The 23200-nt window shown below is 41.0% G+C and overlaps 1 protein-coding gene across 1 annotated transcript in view; it reads left to right on the forward strand.

Annotated features, from left to right (window-relative positions):
• Positions 1-2021: 2021 nt before the first annotated feature.
• Positions 2022-23200, forward strand: part of LOC137652268 (contactin-4) — a 39441-nt gene continuing 18262 nt past the window's right edge. The window contains exons 1-4 of the mRNA XM_068385545.1: positions 2022-2163; positions 10921-11021; positions 13939-14107; positions 21380-21570. Of these exons, the coding sequence (XP_068241646.1) occupies positions 2121-2163; positions 10921-11021; positions 13939-14107; positions 21380-21570 (504 nt within the window). The 5' untranslated portion in view covers positions 2022-2120. The remainder of the gene's footprint in view (positions 2164-10920; positions 11022-13938; positions 14108-21379; positions 21571-23200) is intronic.

Below are 23200 nucleotides of genomic sequence, written 5' to 3' on the forward strand. Positions count from 1 at the left end.
ATATATATATATCTACACATATACATATACATATATATATATATATATATATATATATATATATATATATATATATATATATATATATATATATATATATATATATATATACATATACATATACATATATATGTATATATATATGAATATATATATATATATATATATATATATATATATATATATATATATATATATATATATATACATATATATATATATATATATATATATATATATATATATATATATATATATATAAAGATATATATATATATATATATATATATATATATATATATATATATATATATATATATCTACACATATACATATATATATATATATATATATATATATATATATATATATATATATATATACATATACATATATATGTATATATATATGAATATATATATATATATATATATATACATATATATATATATATATATATATATATATATATATATATATATATATATATATATACATATATATATATATATATATATATATATATATATATATACACATATATATACATACACACATGTATATATATATATATATATATATATATATATATATATATATATATATATATATATATATATATATATATATATATATATATATATATATGTATATATAAAATCACGCACAGACATGTGAGTAATGTGAGCAGGGAATGAACGGTTGGGTGAATCTAGTTTTTGTTAAGCTATAAGCAGATACGAGAGAAGCTTGAGAACAAAATGGGAAAATTATAATTACTGTAGCGATGAGAGCAGTTACTCACTGTTAAACTTGAAAATAGTTGCCAAAAATTAATAAAACTCCTAAATCTGTTGGATTAATTATGACTTACTTTAATTAATTTAGTTTGGTTTCTATTCCTACACCGCATGAAAAGCTTTGTTGCTAAGAGGACTATCTCTTATATTTAAGAACACTTATTTATAAATGACTTTACTAAGTAAAAAAGGATTTATAGATGGTGTATAATGAGTAATAACATTCATTTTGTGTTCTCAAAAGAAATATTACTTCTTGCTGAACGACAAGAATGCTGTTTCTAATCAAAAGTATTTGTAATTCCAGTACAATTGTCACCAATTACTTATTGTATGTTATCATAACCACGAAAGATAATAATGTAATGCATTCTTATTTGTAACTTTTAATTAACATTTCTGTGTTTTTTGATAATGATAGACTTTAACATTCGCATCCATGATAATTATTTATGGCTACTCCATATTTTTTTCAATCCAAAGCATGGCAACGCCTCGAATTCTCGTTGCACAATTTGAAATATTACATTTGTATCTATGATCATTATTTGATGCTGCTCTTTAACTCCACACCCAAATCCATTTAACGTCTCGAATTTTCCCTATGATCAATATCTAGTTTTTCATACCTTATACAGTTAATATACTTGCAAGATTTAATTAAAAAAGGTAAACTATATGAAGGAAGTGTAATGAACATGAATAGTACCTACGTTTTCTCTGTAATGTCTCATATTATTTCTGTTTTTTTAAATACACACTTTCCTCTGGATCTTCTAAGGATGGGGAAAAACAATTACTGTACAGCACTTGCGTGCGGTTGACTTTTAAGCCACTCCCCATTCAAGCAGACGTAAAAACAAGCCAGAATTCCCCCCCCGACCTCAAAAGAAGAAGAAGAAGAAGAAGGGGAGCTGTGTATAAGTTCCGAGATTTTGCAGACGTAAATTTCAGTCCAGGGTTGCCATTCGTACGATAATTATAGTACGTGTACGATTATTTTGGGTCCGGTACGATGTACGATACATACCTAAGGTATAAACAATGTAGGTGTGTGTGGGTTTAATTAAACAATTATACTAAAATCTTTTGAAATAAGTCAATCATGTAACACCCTAATAACTATATTGAAACTATGTACGATAATTTTGGTTGAAAAACGACAAATTTAAGGCTCATGTACGATAATTCAGTCGAAATAATCTGGCAACCCTGTTTCAGTCATCTATAACTTGGGAAGGAAACCACAACAACAATGACGCCCCACTTAGCGTTTTAGTGACTCGTTAAGCTTGTAAAAGTGATTTTAGCAATGAAGAAATGATCCTTAGGGATTTATTTGTTCTTCTGCATCTATTCAAAGGTAAAGTTGTTAATTCACGCATTTTAATAGAATAGGAATAGACAAAGTCCGATTGTTTACTTTGTTGAGTTTGGATAGCTTACTCCACCCATTGATTGTTTGTGATTTTCTATCTTCGTTTTCACAGCGTTTTTCTTCTAGTTAATTGGCAAGATTTTAATTTGCTTCATTAATATAAAGTTTGATTTAATATTTATAGGAATATCATCTTTATATGGCTGTTGTACTCGGGAATCAATACACTTGAAATTTAGACTAGTGTAATTGAATAAGGGCGAGGCTTTGATCATTATCTTAAACGTTTGTTTACGACACAGTCTCTGCATTTAATGTTTGGGATTAGACCCGAGATGAATTTTGAACAATCTTTAGTCCCGTTTTCCCCACTTTCTTTTCTGTCCGTTCTAATTTCTTTTCTCTACTATGTATTCACGAACTCCTTTAAGATGAAGATAATCTATTATCCATCCCATTTTAATTATTTCTGCTTCTCTGCTGTCTTCTTGTGAGATTGTAGTAATTGGTTTAAATGGAAAACCATCAAGGCTAAAGAGCCTTTTATTAAAGTGTCCGAGTGAAAGGTAGAAGTTACTGTATGATTTAATGGATTGGTAGATTTGGGAGGCATGATAAACAAAGTGACTTACATTTGAAAGAGTAATTCTAAGGAGGAGATTGGTAAAAAAAGGGCATTCAACTGAATTATAAGTATGAGTAAAGAATTAGCTACCAAGATAGGTAAATATATTATACTTTAATTTCTAGCTAAATAAATGACCCATTGTTTTTCTAAATGGCTCTCCTGCATTTTATTTATTTCAGACCCTGAATATTGATGCAAATTACATGTCAATGAGTCTTCTTACCAACCCCATATAAAATCAGTTATGGGGGATCCTAGTTGGGAACCAAGTTTTTGGGTGGGGGAAACACCTAGAACAAGTGATTTGCAGCCACAGTGATTGTGCAAAATGCACAAGAAGCTCAAGATAACCAGTTGGAAAAAGATGTTCTTTTAATAGACATGAGAGGGTCACTCAATAGAACGCAGACCTCCACTGCAGTAGCTTATTTTTCGACCTTGACCAATGACCTTAACATGTATTAATTGGCATGAGTTTTCATACACTGAAATATGATCCAAGTTTGAAGTATCTGTGACACCGATGTTCAAACTTATGGCTGATTACGTGAATTAGGCATTTTGCTTGACCGTTGCCTGGACCTTTGACCTTATATTCTATGTACATCTGGCAAGAAGTCGCCGATTTGTTGTCCACGCCAACCATTATTTTGATGATATTTTTTAGCAACAACAGTTAAATAGGGAAAAGAAAGATATAATTATAATCAATTACTGCCATGGGTAGAATTACACTAAGTTTTATAATTGTTTGGACTCTCTTCTGAGAGATATCCTTTTGAGATGGTTCTGAAAGCCAGATGATAATTACTACATACAAAAAAACAGAAAAACTCCCTCAAGCGATTGGAAACAACGCATCAGCCTCTCAAAAAGTAAATAATAGACACAGACAATAAAATGGTGCTCACATTTTAGTTGATATGCAAGTTATGCCCATTAGTCATAGAAAAAAATAGCCACACTTGTTCATTTCTTATAACGAATTCCCGTTTTGTTAGAAATATAGTATTACTGTACAGTACTGTATATATTTACCCTATGAAGTAGCATAACGGGTCAGTTTTGAGTGGACAGTGTGTGCCATGAAAAATTGGAGAGAGAAACTTCAAACACTGCCACTAAATTTTTTCGTGTACAAGCAACCATAGAAAGGCATGAATTTATTTTTATTAGGGTTATTGTCATATCCAAGTTTTTGGAAAAATTGTTTACTTGAGAATGTAGTACAGTAAGTAATGCTAAGTGAAGATGCAATTCCTTTTACACATCATTTTCTTTGAAAGGTGTTCAAATTATATTTGAAGGGGGCTGTACTTTGGGTGCCGTAACAATTTGTCTACAAATGCTTCTGATTGCAAACTCTCAGGTTTTTTCTTCTGGCTACCATCAAGTTTATGGTTGAAGCCTTTAGCATATGAATATTGGATAAGTTTGATAATGATAAATTTTCAATATTAAACTTACCCGATAATCATGTAGCTGTCAACTCCGTTGCCCGACAGAATTCTATGGAGGGATACGCCAGCTATCACAATACTAGAAGGGGGTGTACTTACCAGCGCCACCTGTGGCCAGGTACTCAAGTACTTCTTGTTGACACCTCCTCAATTATTCCTCTGTCGTGCTTCCGGCAAGACGTTCTGGGATACGCTTATGTTCTTGGAGTATTTTCACGACTTTGGTGAAGTATTTCTCTTTGATTTCGGCTGTCGCTTTACTGGAAACTTCTATATTAGCTTAGTTAGCTTTTGGAATTAATTTGATTAATTATGGTGACGAGAGAGTATGAACTCTCGTTCACCTTTCAATGGCCGACCCTTCCCTTAGACGGAAGTGTTGGTGTCTAAGAGAGTATAGACTCTCTTTCTTAATTTTGCTTAACAAAAGTTATAGATTTATTTTATATCTCTCCGCCTCTTATAGGCCTCTTCGATTAACTTCCTTTTATTATAAACTCATTAAAATTAATTTTTATATTTGTTTATATTCGACCTTCCTAATAGTAGGCGGTCTTTTACCGAAGTTAATAAACTTTGAGCCCGTCATTTCGGTTTTACCTGTTAACATATTATGCTATTTTAATGTTTTTGAAAGAATTTCTTTGATAGTCTCGTACTGTTTTCAAAGTTGAACTAACGTTTTGTTTTGTCTCTGCAGTTGTTGACGTTCAGAACGTTCAACTTGCACTCTATCGTTACGATAGAGAAAGAATGTTCACGGTTTCACGTTGCAGTAAGAGTAACCGTGTCTAGCGTTTTGTTCATTCTTTCTTAACTTAATGGTTTTGATCCTAATAAAGGAACTTTTCATTTTGGGAAATATTTCAGTTTTTTCCTTTAACAATAATATGTTTTAACGATATATATGTTTGGGCTCTTCTCTCAGGTTCTAAGTCAAGAGAGAGAGAGAGAGAGAGAGAGAGATAGAGACGGAGGGAGAAAGAGGATAAACGTTTCACTCAAGCCTGCCAGGCGTACGAGTAACGTCGTTATCGTTTTTGCTCTTCTCCCTAGTCTCTTTAGGGGAAGAAACTAAACGTTTCTAGAGTGATCTAGTGTTTAGTCTCTTTCCAGCCACTGAATTATCTTTCATTAGATTTTTCTGTTACATTGTAATTCTGTTTTCGCAATTACTAACTTTTGAGAAAGGATAGAATTGCGTGTTTCAGGTACAAACCACTTAAAGTTTCGAGTTCAGTGAAATAAGTGCAAACAGAAATCAAAGTGATAAGTGATTAGCGCAAAGTATGTCAGTGTTGTGCGTGAGGGTACTTTTGTGCGCGCCAGTCGTCCTCCCAGTCCGGGACCTCTTGCAAGCTCCCAAGCCCAGGGGAGAAGCAATGTCGAAGGACAAAAGGGTTCGGCAGGCCTTGATCGGCGCACAGAAGTATCCTCGGTGGTTGTGGGCGTGTCTTGCTGAGACCGTCACTCCCACCCGCAGACGATTGAGCCCTTATTTTTGCTCGTCTGCAGAAGAGATTTAGGGGAGAAAATAAAGGCAGAGTAACGCTGGCTCAGGTCTCAAGACCTCTTAAACGTAAAGTCCAGACCTATGCCAGACGTACGAAGTTAAAGTTCAACAACCCGGGTGCAGTCACAACTTTCGGTCTTGATGCGTGAGTGTCGGGCTGAGAGTGTTGCGCCTCCGCCTCCGCCTACACTCCCCCCGCCTATGCTCGCTCCGCCTGATCGCAGTACCACCTGCCAGGCGTACGATGTTGTGGACTCTACTACAGTCCATGCAAGCACAGCTTTCGGACTTGATGCGTGAGTGTCGGGCTGAGAGTGTTGCTCCTCCGCCTCCGCCTACACTCCATCCGCCTACACTCGCTCCGCCTGATCGCAGTACCACCTGCCAGGCGTACGATGTTGTGGACTCTACTACAGTCCATGCAAGCACAGCTTTCGGACTTGATGCGTGAGTGTCGGGCTGAGAGTGTTGCTCCTCCGCCTCCGCCTACACTCCCTCCGCCTACGCTCGCTCCGCCTGATCGCACTACCACCTGCCAGGCGTACGATGTTGAGCCACGTGCTGAGTTTGCTGTTCCCTGTGGTGTTCAGCCTCCGCCTTCCTTTAGGCAACCTTTACAATGGGATCAGGAGGATTATACCTCTCTTCCTCCGCCTCCACTTGCTGCTCCACCAGTGATGCAACACTCGGTTGAGGTACAACAACCTCTCCCGTCCATGAGTCAGTCTCCTCAGCTCTCGCTGCAGCGAGCTCAACCCTCCACAAGGCAAGCACCACAACACCTTAGCCTTGCGCCTCAGGAGCCTCAGCTTGCGAGACATTTACCTTGTTCTGCGCAGCCTCTTCCTCATCGCGCTCCGCTCACACCACAGGAACTGGAACTTGCTACTCCGCTTCCGCCAACCGCTCAGCAAGCGCAACCCTTGGGTTCAACCACTCATGCTAGGAGTCAGCCTCCTCCACCCATGCGCCTTCCTTCTGCTTGTCTTTTATTCAGCCTTTGCAGACTGAGCCTCAGGTGTTCCCTCAACAGAGTCTTGAAGAGGAAACCACAACTATTGTTGTTCCAGCTCGTTCTGACTCTGCTGTTCAGCATACCTTATCTCCATTTTCAAACCATGGCAAAAATATGAATCATGAGTTATGAATGTAAGGTAAACATTATGTTGATTTTTAAACCCCATGCAAGCATGCATAAAGCACTCTAGCACTGGTCATGGAATTTCTGAGATATGTTAAACGCCATGCACACGCTCTGCTTTCCTTACAGCAGGCTCTGCTTACTACATGCTCTGCATACAGCATGCTCTGCATACAGCATGCTCTGCATACAACATGCTCTGCATTCAGAGCATGCTCTGCATACAGCATACTCTGCATACATCATGGCATACCTTACCGCATGCTTCTCAGTCACACATCTTGGGTTGTTGCCAACTCACTAGACTGTCAAGCAGTTTCATTACGTTGCCTTCTAGTCTGCTGCTTTTGCACCAGTGAACCCTCACTCAGAGAACTTAGCTTTTCTAGGATAAGGTCCCTGTAGATGAGAAAGTTCTTTTCTCCCTCCTTCTGATATTCCCTTGAGGACTCTGTCATTTGGAGGGAGCCTTTAGCTGCATAACCTCTTATGGACTTTTATTTAAGCATAACATGCTTCCAGGGAAGGTAATGGTTCCACTTCAGTCGCTAATCCCGTCTGTTACCACACCTGCTCCCATAGACCTTGAGCTGTGTTGCATGACATGCAGTCCAAACTTAGTCCTTGTTAGAGGATTTTTTGTTTACGGAGTCAATGTGTCACGGGGAAGACGTTCAACAACCAACAGAAGTGACTTGTTGTGACGCAGTGCGGCAACCTCAGCAACCCGTTAAGGAATTGTCTGTACGACCCAGACAGTCTAGACAGATTCGGGTTGTCACTGTACTTCCTCGCTTGCCCATGATTGACAGTTCACAGACTGTGCAGCAGTATCATGATCTTGTGTCCGGCTCCGTCAGACGACTGGCTTTTAAGAGCTCCCACAAGTCGTCGCTGTCTGGAGATTTTCAAATGGACTATGGATCTGACCAAGGAACTGGGCCTCCTGGTCAATTTTGAGGAGTCTCAGCTCGTTCCATCCCAGACCATTGTCTCCTTGGGTATGGATCTTCAGAGTCGAGCTTTTCGGACTTTTCCGTCGGCCCCAAGGATCTTCCAAGCCCTAGAATGCATCCAGAGCATGCTGAGAAGGAACCGATGCTCAGTCAGGTAGTGGATGAGTCTAACAGGGACACTTTCATCTCTTGCCCTGTTCATCGTGTTAGGGAGACTCCACCTTCCCCCCCTTCAGTATCATCTAGCTGCTCACTGGATAAAGGACATGACGCTAGAGACGGTCTCAGTTCCTGTTTCCGAAGAGAGGAGGTCTTCTCTCGCGTGGTGTAAGAACAGCTTTCTTCTCAAGGAAGTCTACCTTTGGCTGTTCAGAAACACGACCGCCGTCTCTTCTCGGACGCATCAGACATGGGCTGGGGTGCGACTTTGGACGGACAAGAATGCTCGGGAACATGGAATCAGGAGCAAAGGACACTTCACATCATTTGCAAGAAGTTGTTGGCGGTTATTCTGGCCTTGTTAAACTTCAAGTCCCTCCAGCTTAACAAAGTGGTGGAGGTAGACTCTGACAACACCACAGCCCTGGCTTACATCTTCAAGCAGGGAGGGACTCTTTCGTGGAAGTTGTTCTAGATCGCAAGGGACCTACTTCTGGTCTTAAGATCGAAAGCTAACTGGTAACGAGGTTCATTCAGGGCGGTATGAATGTCATGGCAGATCACCTCAGACGGAAGGGTCAGGTCATCCCCACAGAGTGGACCCTTCTCAAGAATGTTTGCAACAGACTTTGGGCCCTGTGGGGTCAGCCAACCATAGATCTGTTCACTACCTCGATAACCTAGAGACTCCTGTTGTATTGTTCTCCGATTCCATACCCAGCAGCAGCTCACGTGGATGCTTTTCTGCTGGATTGGTTCCACCTCGACCTGTATGCATTCCCGCCGTTCAAGATTGTCAACAGGGTACTTCAGAAGTTCTCCTCTCACTAAGGGACACGGCTGACGTTGGTTGGCTCCGCTCTGGTCCGCGAGAGAATGGTTCTTAGAGGTACTGCATGGCTGGTCGACATTCCCAGGACTCTTCCTCTAGGAGTGAACCTTCTAAGTCTACCTCACGTAAAGAAGGTACACCCAATCCTCCACGCTCTTCGTCTGACTGCCTTCAGACTTTCGAAACACTCTCAAGAGCTAGGGGCTTTTCGAAGGAGGCAGCCAGAGCGATTGCCAAAGCAAGGAGAACATCCACTCTCAGAATCTATCAGTCTCAAGGGGAAGTCTTCTGTAGCTGGTACAAGACCAATGCAGTTTCCTCAACCAGTACCACTGTAACCCAGATTGCTGACTTCCTGTTATATCTAAGGAAAGTAAGATCCCTTTCAGCTCCTACGATCAAGGGTTACAGAAGTATGTTGGCAGCGGTTTTCCGCCACAGAGGCTTGGATCTTTCCACCAACAAAGATCTACAGGACCTCCCTAGGTCTTTTGAGACCTCAAAGGAACGTCGGTTGTCCACTCCAGGCTGGAATCTAGACGTGGTCCTAAGGTTCCTTATGTCATCAAGATTTGAACCTCTCCAATCAGCCTCTTTTTAGGACCTCACATTAAAAACTCTTTTCCTCGTGTGCTTGACAACAGCTAAAAGAGTAAGTGAGATCCACGCCTTCAGCAGGATCATTGTTTTCACATCTGAAACGGCTACATGTTCCTTGCAGCTCGGTTTTTGCTAAACGAGCTTCCTTCACGTCCTTGGCCTAAGTCGTTCGAGATCCCAAGCCTGTCCAACTTGGTGGGGAATGATCTGAAGAGAGTACTTTGCCCAGTTAGAGCTCTTAGGTACTATCTAAAAAGGTCTTAACTTTTACAAGGACAATCAGAAGCCTTATAGTGTGCTATCAAGAAACCTTCTTTTCCAAGTTCTAAGAACTCAGTTTCTTACTATTCAGGCTTCTGATTAGAGAAACACATTCTCATCTGAAGTAAGAAGACCTTGCTTTGCTGAAGGTAAGGACACATGAAGTGGGAGCTGTGGCTACTTCAGTGGCCTTCAAACAGAACCATTCTCTGCAGAGTGTTATGGATGCAACCTATTGGAGAAGCAAGTCAGTGTTCGCATCATTCTATCTCAAAGATGTCCAATCTCTTTACGAGTACTGCTACACCCTGGGATCATTCGTAGCAACGAATGCAGTAGTAGGCGAGGGCTCAGCCACTACATTCCCATAATCCCATAACCTTTTAACCTTTCTCTTGAATACTTTTTATGGGTTGTACGGTCGGCTAAGAAGCCTTCCACATCCTTGTTGATTTGGCGGGTGGTCAATTCTTTCTTGAGAAGCGCCGAGGTTAAAGGTTGTGATGAGGTCCTTTAGTATGGGTTGCAGCCCTGTATACTTTAGCACCTTTGGGTTGATTCAGCCTCCAAGAGGAACGCTGCGCTCAGTAAGGAAGACGAACTTAAAAAAGAGGCAGAGTAACGGTTCAATTCGACTTCCTTACCAGGTACTTATTATTTCATTGTTATTTGAGATAACTGTTATATGAAATATGGGATACTTAGCTATCCTTTAATCTTGTACACTGGTTTTCACCCACCCCCCTGGGTGGGAATCAGCTACATGATTATCGGGTAAGTTTAATATTGAAAAATGTTATTTTCATTAGTAAAATAAATTTTTGAATATACTTACCCGATAATCATGATTTAATTGACCCTCCCTTCCTCCCCATAGAGAACCAGTGGGACCGAGGAATAATTGAGGAGGTGTCAACAAGAAGTACTTGAGTACCTGGCCACAGGTGGCGCTGGTAAGTACACCCCCTTCTAGTATTGTGATAGCTGGCGTATCCCTCCATAGAATTCTGTCGGGCAACGGAGTTGACAGCTACATGATTATCGGGTAAGTATATTCAAAAATTTATTTTACTAATGAAAATAACATTTTTATCATAAGAATTGGCTTTTTAAAGTACTGTACATGTCTTTTATATGCTATTGGATTCTTGAAATATTATTTTGACCTGCCATATTTTTTTTTCTTTTTCAGGTGTATATGGAAGTATCTTTGACCATGTCCCTGATGATATGGTTACCCTCTACGTTGATGTAAATGATGAAGTAAACCTTCCCTGTGACCATAGTTCTAATGTAAGATATATTTATACTTCTAGTTTTTAATAAGTTATGTTATAACTTGAAAAATTGTTATAACATATTAGTCTTGACATTTTTGTTGATCATCATGGTTCTTTACCCATGGAAAATGTTATGATTGTTCCTACATGAATACAAATTTGGATGCCGCTGTTAAAACTCAACAATGTGGCGGTAGTCTGTAGAGTGGCAGGTAAACCAGTCCACCCAATGGGACGCTGATCTCCTACTGAGCTCTCGGCTGTTTTAATTCTTTCACTTTATCTTTTAGGTAATATGTTAGCAATTGTCATGTGCGAGGGATATTTAGAAGGGAAAATTTGCAGTGTCACAGTAACTAGCTGTGTGACAGTTGTCTGTGCAAATTTGCCAATATCTAAATGCTCGTTTCTGTTCATTCCCATCTGCTGTTTATTCTCTTGCTATGCAGATGATGCTACTCTCTTTGCATCAACTCCATCTCCGGAATGTAGATCTAGGGTTGCTGAATCCGTTAATAAAAATCTAACTAAAATTAGTGCATGGTGCAAATGAAGGGGTATGAAGTTTAATCCTAACAAAACTAAAAGTATGATTGTAAGTAGGTCTATGACAGTGGCTCTTCAACATCCGGATCTCAGCATTGATAATGTTTCTATAACTTTGTATGCCTTTTAGGGTTTTAGGTGTGATTCTTGACAGCTAATTTACTTTGGAGAAACACATTAGGTCTGTGTCTTCTTCAGTTGCACAAAAAATTGGCTTATAGAGAAAGTCTTTTAAGATTTTCGTTGATCAATCTGTTCTGAAGGAGTGTTATAATTCTTTCATTTTACCTTGTTTCAAGTATTGTTCTCCTGTTTGGTCTTCAGCTGCAGACTCTCATCTTAATTTATTGGATAGTAATTTACGGTCTATTGAATTTCTTATTCCTGATCTAGTTACTAATCTTTAGAACCATTGTTCAATTAGTTCATTATGCATGTTGCATAAGATTTTTCTTAATTCTGACCATCCTTCACATTCTGATCTTCCTGGACAGTTCCATCCTGTTCTTAATACTAGGCAGGCAGTTAATTCTAATAGTCATGCGTTCTCCATCATGAGGCTCAATACTACACAGTATTCTAGAAGTTTTATTCCAGCTGTGACCAAGTTGTGGAATGATCTTCCTAATTGGGTAGTTGAATTAGTAGAACTTCAAAGATTCAAACTTGCAGCAAATGTTTTTTTGTTGAACAGGCTGACATAAGTCTTTTTATAGTTTATATATGACTTATCTGTTGTAATGTTACTGTTTTTAGAATAATTTATTGTTAATTTTTTTCTTCGTTTATTTATTTCCTTCCCTCACTGGGCTTACTGTTTCTTTCCACATGGAAGAGCTAGTGCACTACCGGGAACCCCCCTTCTTGAACTAGGGTCAAATGTTGTCCCGTAATGAAAGTAACGTCGGTGCACTCCACTTTGGGGAGGTGCTTTAGTACTCTGTATGGGTCCTTGCAATAAATCCCCCCCCTCCCCCTCCCTCGGACACTCAGTCTTGAGGCCAAATGTTTAAAGCTGTTCAAGTCACTGGGGAAGGCAGGCAAGTTGATTCTCCTCACTCCTTGTTTGTACCCAACTACTGTACCTTGTTAATAGGAAAATACAACTAATTAAAAAGACTAGTTTGTATTGCTAGGAAAAATATAATTTGCTTTTAAAAAATACTACATTTGATTTATTTGGACATCCTGTCACTGTGTACTGGTATTGCATTTACAATTTTGTATCAGTTGATTTATTTCAAGCTAGCTTCAGACTCTACACTTGAGGAAATATTCCAGTTACAACAGGATACTAAAATTAGATGTACTCCAACATACATCTAGTAGACTATAGGTAGAGGTATGAATAAGGATAAAAATTTACACATGCTTTATGTGCAAAATTGTCTTAAATACAATATTAGATTTTTTAGTAGTGAGAAATGTAAAATAGTAGAATGGAATTTTGTCACATCTTTTAGGCAATGAATATCATAATGAGGAGATACGTATATTCTTAGTTATTTACAAATAACTGCATGCTAAAGTTTGAGGCAATAAGTTTAGAAGGTGTAGGTGTTTTCCCCTTAGTTTTGTGGTAATTGGCTATTTATGCTGTTCTTGATATTACAGAACATTATACTTAGTACAGTACTTCCAAATCTTTATCTTGAGTAGTAGCCCTATAGTTTTGCTAGTTATATGTCTTTGAAACTAAGCGTGATTTTGGGATTTTGAGTATCAAACCTTTGAAAAGAGTAGCTAGTCGAGGTAAATGGTTTTTTTTTTTTCCCCAACCACTTATCTTCATGTTCGTGTGGTTGAATCACAAATATTCCCTTGCAGTGGTAGTTTCATGGAACAGTATTACATCAAATAGGCAAAGTATAACTTTCAACTTTATTTTCTTGAGTTTAAAAACTTTATATCCTTAAGTCAAGTATAGTACTGTACAGTGTTGGCATTACATCAGTAAGGGAAGGTACATACAAATTCACATTCATCCATTTATGGTAGTAAATATTGTGTTATAAAGATGAAGAGACTTAAATTAGAAAATTCATTGTGGAGCTAAATCAACTGCTTAAATGTTTATATAATATGCACAATATGAAGGGGCGTTTTGTAAAGTTTTACGGTCACCCATCCGAGCTTTGATCACATTCAGTATGTCTCGCAATCGTTATTGGTCACCCTTCCATCAGCTGACTATACCCAACGAGAAATGAGATAGAGAAACGGTACAATGGAGGATTATATAACATATTTACTGGCTCGGTCCTTTGACTGGTGATGCCGTTTATTACTGAGCAGAAGGCCAATAAGTGTTCGATAAAATAATGATATTGTAGTATGATATTGGAAGATTGAGGAGAGATTTGTAAAGTGCAATGCTATTTCAGGTTTCTGTTGCTTGGCTCAGTGAAGGACCGTACGACGGCGTCGGAAGAGTTGTCCGGAAAGATGGGTCATTATATTTGCCCAATGTCACACGGGAGATGACTGGTTATTACATTTGTCGTGTAGAGTTTGAAGAAAGAATACTTGCTTCGTATAATTTGGTAGTCAGAGGTAAGACCTATCATATAGGTATAAATATACTCTTGTTTTACGCATGCATGGCATACTTATAGTATTTGTTACATATTTAAAAAAAGGAATGGTTTGAGGAAATATGTTTGTTCTTTGTAAATATTTATAGTAATTGATTTTTAAATATTTAACTTAGCCGGTGAATATATAATAGCTGACGCTCCGGCGGCTCGACAGAAAAACACAAAAGCTCGCGAGCGATCGCTATGAAGGTTGCAGGTGTGCCCACCAGTGCCAACTATCGGCCAGATACCGCATATACATGTAAACAGCTCCAATTCTTCTCTGGCGGTCTGATCGACAAGACGTACCATTACTCGCTGTTAACCTGGAGTTTTTCAACAGTCTTGGTGAAGTACTTCCTTTTGGTTTGAGCTTTCGCAGTGCAGGTGTTTTATCTTCAACTTAAACTCTTGAACTCTTTTTTAGATAGATTTAATTGTTGATGACTTTGGATTGTTTTTTGGACTTTCTTTGACTTTTTCAAAATGGCTGACCCTTCTCCAATTCCTAGATTTCGTAAATGTAATGCTAGGGATTGCAATAAGCGTCTTCCAAAGGCCTCTCTCGACCCACATACTGTGTGTTCTAATTGTCGGGGTAAAACCTGTCAATTAGGAGATCGGTGTGAGGAGTGCGTGGGCCTTTCGGAATTCGATTGGCTTGAGTTTGACAAGTATTCTCGTAAGCTAGAGAGAGATAGGGTGAGGAGAAGTTCCTCTAGATTGTTAGAATTTTCCTCCTCCCATGCCCCTGAACCTAATCCTTCCCCTGTAGTAGTTGTGCCTGAACCCTCTACTAGCACTCAGGAACCATCAATGCGGGATATGTTACGTGCCATTCATGCTTTGGGCGAGAGAGTTGAGTCGTTAGCTACGGACCGTAATCAACTCATGGCGGACGTAAAAGAGTTAAAGTGTCAGAGTGCCACATTAGAAAATCGTGGGAAAGTGATTAGTGCGCAAAGTGTTATCAGTGTTGCGACCGAGGGTTCGTCTGTTCGTGCCTGTCGTTCGCCTAGTCCGAGACCTCTTGCAAGCTGCCAAGCCCCAGGGAGAAGTAATGTCGTAGGACTTATGGGTTCGAGAGGCTTTAATCAACGAACAGACGTTCCCTCTATGGTTTCAGGCGTGTCTCGTCAAGACCGCCCCTACCATAAGACGAGCGAGACTGTTTTCTCCTCGTCTTCTGAAGGCTTTTCGCGTAAGAAACCGTGGAGCAAGGTTTCGAGACCCTTAAAGCGAAAGTCAGTCCCTTCAGGACAGGTCCAGCGTCCTGGTTGTAGCCATTGGGACATCTCTGACCCTGTGCAGTCATCGGAAGACTGCTCGCCGCCTAAACAGAAGCGTAACACAGGCTACGAGAGTCTTAGTGTAGGCAATGTTTTGCAGTCACAGACGTTACCCTCGTCTCTTACCGCACCCATTCCCGTTGATCCTAAATGGGTTGTACTGCAAGACATGCAGAATAAGCTTGCCTCTCTTATGGAGGACTATTCTGCTGAAAAGGTTCACGATGATCCTCACCGCTTAGCTGATCGAGATCCTGGCCGTCAGCCGCCCAAACGAGCCTTTGCTCGTCCTGTTGACGTCGGCGTTACAAAGTCACGTCAGTCACGTTTTGTAGAGCCTCACTCGATGCAGTCCCGTGTTGACTTTCAGCCGCATGTGGACGTTCAGCCGCTGCCGAATGCTCTTGTTGACATTCAGGACGTTCGCCAACCAGCGAAGTTGACTTGTTTTGATGCTGAGCGTCAAGCACCGCAGTCAAGAGTTGTTTTGACTGCTCAGTCAAGGCAGTCTCGAGTTGACGTCGAGCGTCCTCCCGCTCCTATTGTTGTTGACAGTCAGGCTGTTAAGCAGTTACATGACGTAGCGTCCTGGACTGCTACTGATGCACCGGTGCGTGTGGACTCTGCTTGTCAAGCATTGCCACCAAGGCAGGTCTCGCCTTTGCTTGTAACTCAGCAGTTATCGGACGAAGCTCCTTCAGATGAGGACGTTGCTGATCCTCACCCTGATGATAATCCTTCAGATGTAGATGAACCTAAGGCGGTTCCTCCTTCGATAGACTTTAAGAAGATCATGTTGATTTTCAAGGATCTTTTTCCAGATCACTTTGTTGCTGTTGCTCCTCGTTCGCCTCCGTCTGAGTTTGCTCTAGGCTTACCTGCTACCAAGCCAGCCTTTACTAAGCTAGTGCTTTCTCGCTCTTCCAAGAGGGCTTTACGTCTTCTAGACGACTGGTTGGATACCAGGAGGAGTTTGGGGAAGACGGCCTTTGCCTTCCCTCCTTCTAAGCTTGCTTCTAGATCGAGCGTCTGGTATGACACGGGAGAAGTTCTCGGCTTGGGAGTCCCTGCCTCTGCCCAGGGTGACTTCTCAAGCCTCGTAGACTCTCCCCGTCGCCTGGCCATGAGACGCTCGAAGATTTGTTGGTCCTCCTCGGACCTTGACCATCTGCTTAAAGGCGTATACAGGGCCTTTGAAGTGTTTAACTTTCTTGACTGGTCATTAGGAGCTTTAAGTAGGAAGATCTCGTCTGCCGACCAAGATGTTTCCTTACTTATCATGTCCTGTATGGATAAAGCTATCCGCGATGGCTCCAATGAGCTCGCCTCCACCTTTACGTCGGGAGTCTTAAAGAAGCGAGAAACCCTTTGCTCTTTCCTTTCGGCAGGAGTTACTCCCTGTCAGAGATCGGAACTGCTCTTTGCTCCCTTATCAGCGTCCTTGTTTCCGCAACAGCTGGTTAAGGATATAGCTGCTTCGCTTGTGCAGAAGGACACCCATGACCTGATGGCGTCCTCTGCTCGCAAAGGGGCTCCTTCTGCATCCTTTGCTGTGAGACCCAGGATCGAGACTCCTACATCTAGATTTATCCCGCCCTTTCGTGGCAGAGCTCCCAGCAGGGGAAGCTCTCGTGCCGAGGGAAAGAGAGGGAAGAAGAGAGGAGCCAAGTCCTCCCGTGGCAGAGTCTGACTGCCCACAGCCTCAGACAGCGGTAGGTGCCAGATTGAAGAGCTTCTGGCAGGCCTGGGAGAAGAGGGGTGCAGACCAAGAGTCTGTTCTGTTGCTCAGAGAGGGGTACAAATTACCGTTTGTACGCAAACCTCCTCTAGTGACTAACTCCCATAGACCTCTCTCCCAGGTACCGAGAGGAGTCAAAGAGACAAGCCCTAAATCAAGAAGTGTCTCTGTTGCTAGAGAAGGGAGCGGTGGTGAAAGTCTCGGACCTTCAATCACCGGGGTTTTACAACCGTCTCTTCCTAGTCCCAAAGCATACAGGAGGTTGGAGACCGGTGCTAGACGTCAGTGCGCTCAACGTTTTTGTTACAAAAACAAAATTCACGATGGAGACCACGAAGTCCGTCTTAGCAGCGGTCAGAGAGGGAGACTGGATGGTCTCTCTCGACCTACGAGATGCGTACTTCCACATTCCTATACACCCGGATTCCCAACCGTTTCTGAGGTTTGTTTACAGGAATGTGGTGTACAAGTTTCGAGCCCTGTGCTTTGGCCTCAGTCCTGCTCCTCTCGTGTTTACGAGGCTCATGAGGAATGTGGCAAAATTCCTCCATCTATCGGGAATCCGAGCCTCCCTGTACTTGGACGACTGGCTTCTCAGAGCATCGTCCAGTCATCGCTGTCTGCAGGATCTACATTGGACGTTGGGTCTGGCCAAGGAGTTGGGGGGTCTGGCCAAGGAGTTGGGACTTTTGGTCAACCTAGAAAAGTCCCAACTGATCCCATCCCAGACTATTCTATATTTGGGGATGGAGATTCGCAGTCCAGTTTTTCGGGCTTTTCCGTCTGCCACCCGAATAGAACAAGCCCTGCTCAAAGTCCAACTAATGCTGAAAAGAGAACGTTGTTCAGTCAGGAGTTGGATGAGTCTCGTAGGGACTCTCTCATCCCTGGAGCAGTTTGTCTCGCTAGGGAGACTACACCTTCGGCCTCTCCAGTTCCATCTAGCCTCTCACTGGAACAAGGACAAGACGTTAGAGACGGTATCAATCCCAGTCTCCGAACCAGTAAAGGCATGCCTGAAATGGTGGGACAGCAATATCAGTCTGAGAGAGGGACTATCCCTAGCAGTCAAGAACCCAAACCACTTTTTGTTCTCAGACGCGTCGGATTTGGGTTGGGGTGCGACCCTGGACGGTCGGGAATGCTCGGGTCTGTGGACCTCAAGTCAGAAGAGCATGCACATCAACGGCAAGGAGCTATTAGCAGTCCACTTGGCCTTGATGAAATTCGAAAGCTTTCTTCAAAACAAAGTGGTAGAGGTCAACTCAGACAACACCACAGCTTTGGCGTACATCTCCAAGCAAGGAGGCACACACTCCCTCACGCTGTACGAGATCGCAAGGGACCTTCTCATATGATCAAGAAATCGAGGCATCTCCCTGTTGACGAGATTCATCCAGGGGGACTTGAACGTCTTGGCAGACTGTCTCAGTCGGAGGGGTCAGGTGATACCCACGGAATGGACCCTCCACAAGGACGTGTGCAAGAGTCTTTGGGCGACTTGGGGTCAACCCACCATAGACCTCTTTGCCACCTCGTTGACCAAAAGGTTACCAATCTATTGCTCACCAGTCCCAGATCCAGAAGCAATCCACATAGACGCGTTTCTACTGGATTGGTCTCATCTGGACTTATATGCATTTCCACCATTCAAGATAGTCAACAAGGTACTGCAGAAGTTCGCCTCTCACGAAGGGACAAGGTTGACGTTGGTTGCTCCCCTCTGGCCCGCGAGAGAGTGGTTCACCGAGGTACTTCAATGGCTGGTAGACATTCCAAGAAGTCTTCCTCTAAGGGTAGATCTCTTACGTCAGCCCCACGTAAAGAATGTTCATCAAAGCCTCCCCACGCTTCGTCTGACTGCCTTCAGACTATCGAGAGACTCTCAAGAGCTCGAGGCTTTTCGAAGGAGGCAGTCAGTGCGATTGCGAGAGCTAGGAGAGCTTCTACCATCAGAGTATACCAGTCGAAGTGGGAAGTCTTTCGAGACTGGTGCAAGTCAGCATCTGTGTCCTCTTCCAGTACCTCTGTAGACCAAATCGCAGATTTTCTTTTACATCTGAGAAATGTTCGCTCCCTCTCAGCTCCCACGATTAAGGGCTACAGGAGCATGTTGGCTTCGGTCTTTCGTCATAGAGGCTTAGATCTTTCCAACAATAAAGATCTCCAAGATCTCCTTAAGTCTTTCGAGACCTCTAAGGAACGTCGTTTGGCAACTCCTGGATGGAACTTAGACGTGGTCCTAAGGTTCCTCATGTCAGACAGGTTTGAGCCATTACATTCAGCCTCCCTGAAGGATCTCACCCTCAAGACGCTTTTCCTAGTGTGCTTGGCTTCGGCTAAAAGGGTCAGTGAAATTCATGCCTTCAGTAAGAACATCGGCTTTTCTACAGAAAAAGCCACATGTTCACTTCAACTTGGTTTCCTGGCCAAAAATGAACTGCCTTCTCGTCCTTGGCCTAAGTCCTTTGATATACCTTGCCTGTCAGAGATCGTAGGCAACGAACTTGAAAGAGTGCTGTGTCCAGTTAGAGCTCTTAAGTTCTACTTAGCTCGTACTAAGTACTTACGAGGTGGATCTGAGGCATTATGGTGCTCAGTTAAGAAACCATCATTGCCTATGTCAAAGAATGCTTTGTCATATTTTATCAGATTTTTAATACGAGAGGCTCATTCTCACTTGAATGAAAAAGACCGATGCTTGCTTAAGGTTAAGACGCACGAAGTAAGAGCTATAGCAACTTCCGTGGCCTTTAAGCAAAATAGATCTCTGCAAAGTATTATGGACGCGACCTTTTGGAGAAGCAAGTCGGTATTCGCGTCATTTTACTTAAAAGATGTCCAGACTCTTTACGAGGACTGCTACACACTGGGTCCATTCGTTGCAGCGAGTGCAGTAGTGGGTGAGGGTTCTACCACTACATTACCTTAATTCCAATATCCTTTTAATCTGTCTCTTGAAATGATTTTAATCTTGTTTTTGGGTTGTACGGAAGGCTAAGAAGCCTTTCGCATCCTGGTTGATTTGGCGGGTGGTCAAATGTCATTTCTTGAGAGTGCCCAGATTAGGGGTTTGATGAGGTCCTGTTGTATGGGTTGCAGCCCTTGATACTTCAGCTCCTGGGAGTCTTTCAGCATCCTAAGAGGATCGCTGGGCTTCGTGAGGAAGACAGACTAACAAGGCAGAGTAATCGTCTAAGTCAACTTCCTTACCAGGTACCTATATATATTTGGGTTTTGTTATGATATAACTGTCAAAAACTCTAAGCATATACGCTGTAAACTTAATTAATTCTGGTCTCTACCCACCACCATGGGTGTGAATCAGCTATTATATATTCACCGCCTAAGTGGAATATTTAAAAATGATATTTTAATTATAAAATAAATTTTTGAATATACTTACCCGGTGAATATATAAATTAAAGGCCCCCCCTTCCTCCCCGATAGAGACCCAGCGGGATGAGAAGAATTGGAGCTGTTTACATGTATATGCGGTATCTGGCCGATAGTTGGCGCTGGTGGGCACACCCGCAACCTTCATAGCGATCGCTCGCGAGTTTTTGTGTTTTTCTGTCGAGCCGCTGGAGCGTCAGCTATTATATATTCACCGGGTAAGTATATTCAAAAATTTATTTTATAATTAAAATATCATTTTTATTTACTGTATTTATAATTGCTTATATATCTTTTTTCCCACTTTTATTCCTATATCAAGGAATAAAATGCCCAATGTGCCCTCTCCAATGCCTTCTCTTAAAGACATCCTCTTCTACTAAGCATCTTCTCTTCATATATTCTTTCACCTTATTTTGCCATCTAATTCTCTGCGTCTATATGCTGAATAGTAAAGTGAAGTCAATATTTGTTTGATCTTTCTTTAAAATTTTCAAATACAATACTTTGCTGTAAAAGAGAATAACATATATTTATAGTATTTATTTTATTATAATTTCTGTGTTTTGTATTCATCCCTTGGCTTGAATACAGAACTGTAGCCGTCTTTGAAAAAGTGTGGGACGTAAGAATTTCAGAATGTCTTCTTAGAACTTAACCCATTTGCTTACAAGTAAGGGTATTTCATTTCAATTGAGTTCTATCAGATTTTAGAAAATAAAGTATTAAGAAAATTTAGTTTAATAAGGCTAAAATCTTAGAATGAATTGAAGCAAATTGTTTTACATTAAATTTAGTGAATTGTGAAATTTTCTTGATTAAACAGGACTTCCTGATCCTCCGCAAAATGTTACTGTCCATGCATTGACTGTAATTGCAATTGTGAAATGGCATTTGCACCTGGATGAGGATTGGGAAGACAATGTAGAAGGACCAAAGACAACATTGCAGCTTAGATATCGACGAATTCCTTCCTGCCAATGGTTGCATCTTCCTCACCATATTGCTCCTAATCAGGTAGGAACAGAACTCAGTTTTCTAAAGATGTAGCTTTTAAGAGTACCATAGCTCATATAGAGATTCAAAGTGTACAGTAATAGAAATTTGAGGCTGTTCAAATCGACCAAAACTTGTACTATATTGTATTTTAGTTTAATAATAGAGCTAGTGTAATAGACACCAATGTTTTATCTCCTTCAATTCCATCACTCATATTGTCCATATTGATTATTAATTCCCAGAAATGACAAACTTATCCAGAAGTAAATAGTTTCTAGCAGTCATCACATATTGGCTTGCGGCCACTTTTTCAAGGTCTCTTGCATTATTCATACCTTTACTGAGCACCCTAATTCTGCAATGAAGTTTTGTGCTGATGGAGAACTCTTGAATAACATTATGGTCAACATGTCTCTGCCATGACAGCCTTCTTCCGGGTCAGCTTTGACCAAAGGCTATCCCATTTCCAGCTTCAAGACAGTGAGGTTCTATTTCTCCTAATAGCCTGGCACAGATCGTCAAGTAGATGATGAGTTCAGCCGTGCAAATGAGAGAATTTTGCAGGATTGATTGCTGACTTCTATTACTACCTCTTCAAATGTGGCTGTTAGTTATGTCGCTACCTATAGCAGGGGTCTTAGTCACTTTGATATGATTGTCCATGTCATCAGAAGTCTGTGTACATGCCAGCTGTGTTATTAATCATGGCTATGGTCTCTTCTGTGGTTGTGGCAGTGACTGGAACCATGACCATGATAGCAACTTCTTATGGGTCAGAATTACCCTCAAGTATGCCAGCATAGATCAAAACACCTTAATGTAATTTATGAGAATTTATCAACAAAACTTGTATGATAATTTACACATACACAGTATCTGCTATAGTCCTCACTTGTTAAACACAATCAGGGTTGGCATGGGTAGATACCCGGATACCTACCCGCTTGCCTGCTCTGGCGGTTTTTTTTTTCTTTTTTATATAATAGAAAAACCCAGCCAGGGTGGGTCTTTTAAAAGTTTTTAGCTGTTATGTGCGTCAAAAATCCATTATCATTGTTCTATTGTGTAACTTTTAGTTTGATACTTAATTTGAAATAGAGCAAATACATTTGCAACCCTTTATTTAAATTATTGAAGATAGAATAGTTTTCTAATTTAAAAAAGGGCTAGGTTTTTAACCTATTTGTAGCTGTTTACTGCTACAGTACTGCGCAGTATTATGGTACTGTTGTGTAAATTTTAGTGTGATACATAATGAAGAGTAGAACAGTATACCTAAAACTGGATTTTTTTTTTATTCTAATGTATGCCAATCAGCCCATTTTCTTCAACTTTAGTTTGTTCCGTAACTGAAATACAAACCACGCTATTTGATATGGGTAATTACTTTCGGCGTAGCTGAAATGACGAGCCATTAGAATTTTAACAAGGGTTTACTACCCCACCGCTAGTTAGCTACCCGCCCCCCTCACTCACACCTGTGCTGAGCTCACTTTGCTTTCGGCTCGGGTGCTAGACGGACGTGTCCCCTATCACCCTCGCCTACACTGACAGCCATTAATCTTTGTTTGCTGTTTCTTTTTGACAGAGTATTTGGGAGTTGGCCGCTGCGATGCAGAAGTGTCCCAGATTACCTGACCACCCTTGT

This window comes from Palaemon carinicauda, chromosome 13 (genome assembly GCF_036898095.1).
Source record: "Palaemon carinicauda isolate YSFRI2023 chromosome 13, ASM3689809v2, whole genome shotgun sequence".
Classification (NCBI taxonomy): Eukaryota; Metazoa; Arthropoda; class Malacostraca; order Decapoda; family Palaemonidae; genus Palaemon; species Palaemon carinicauda.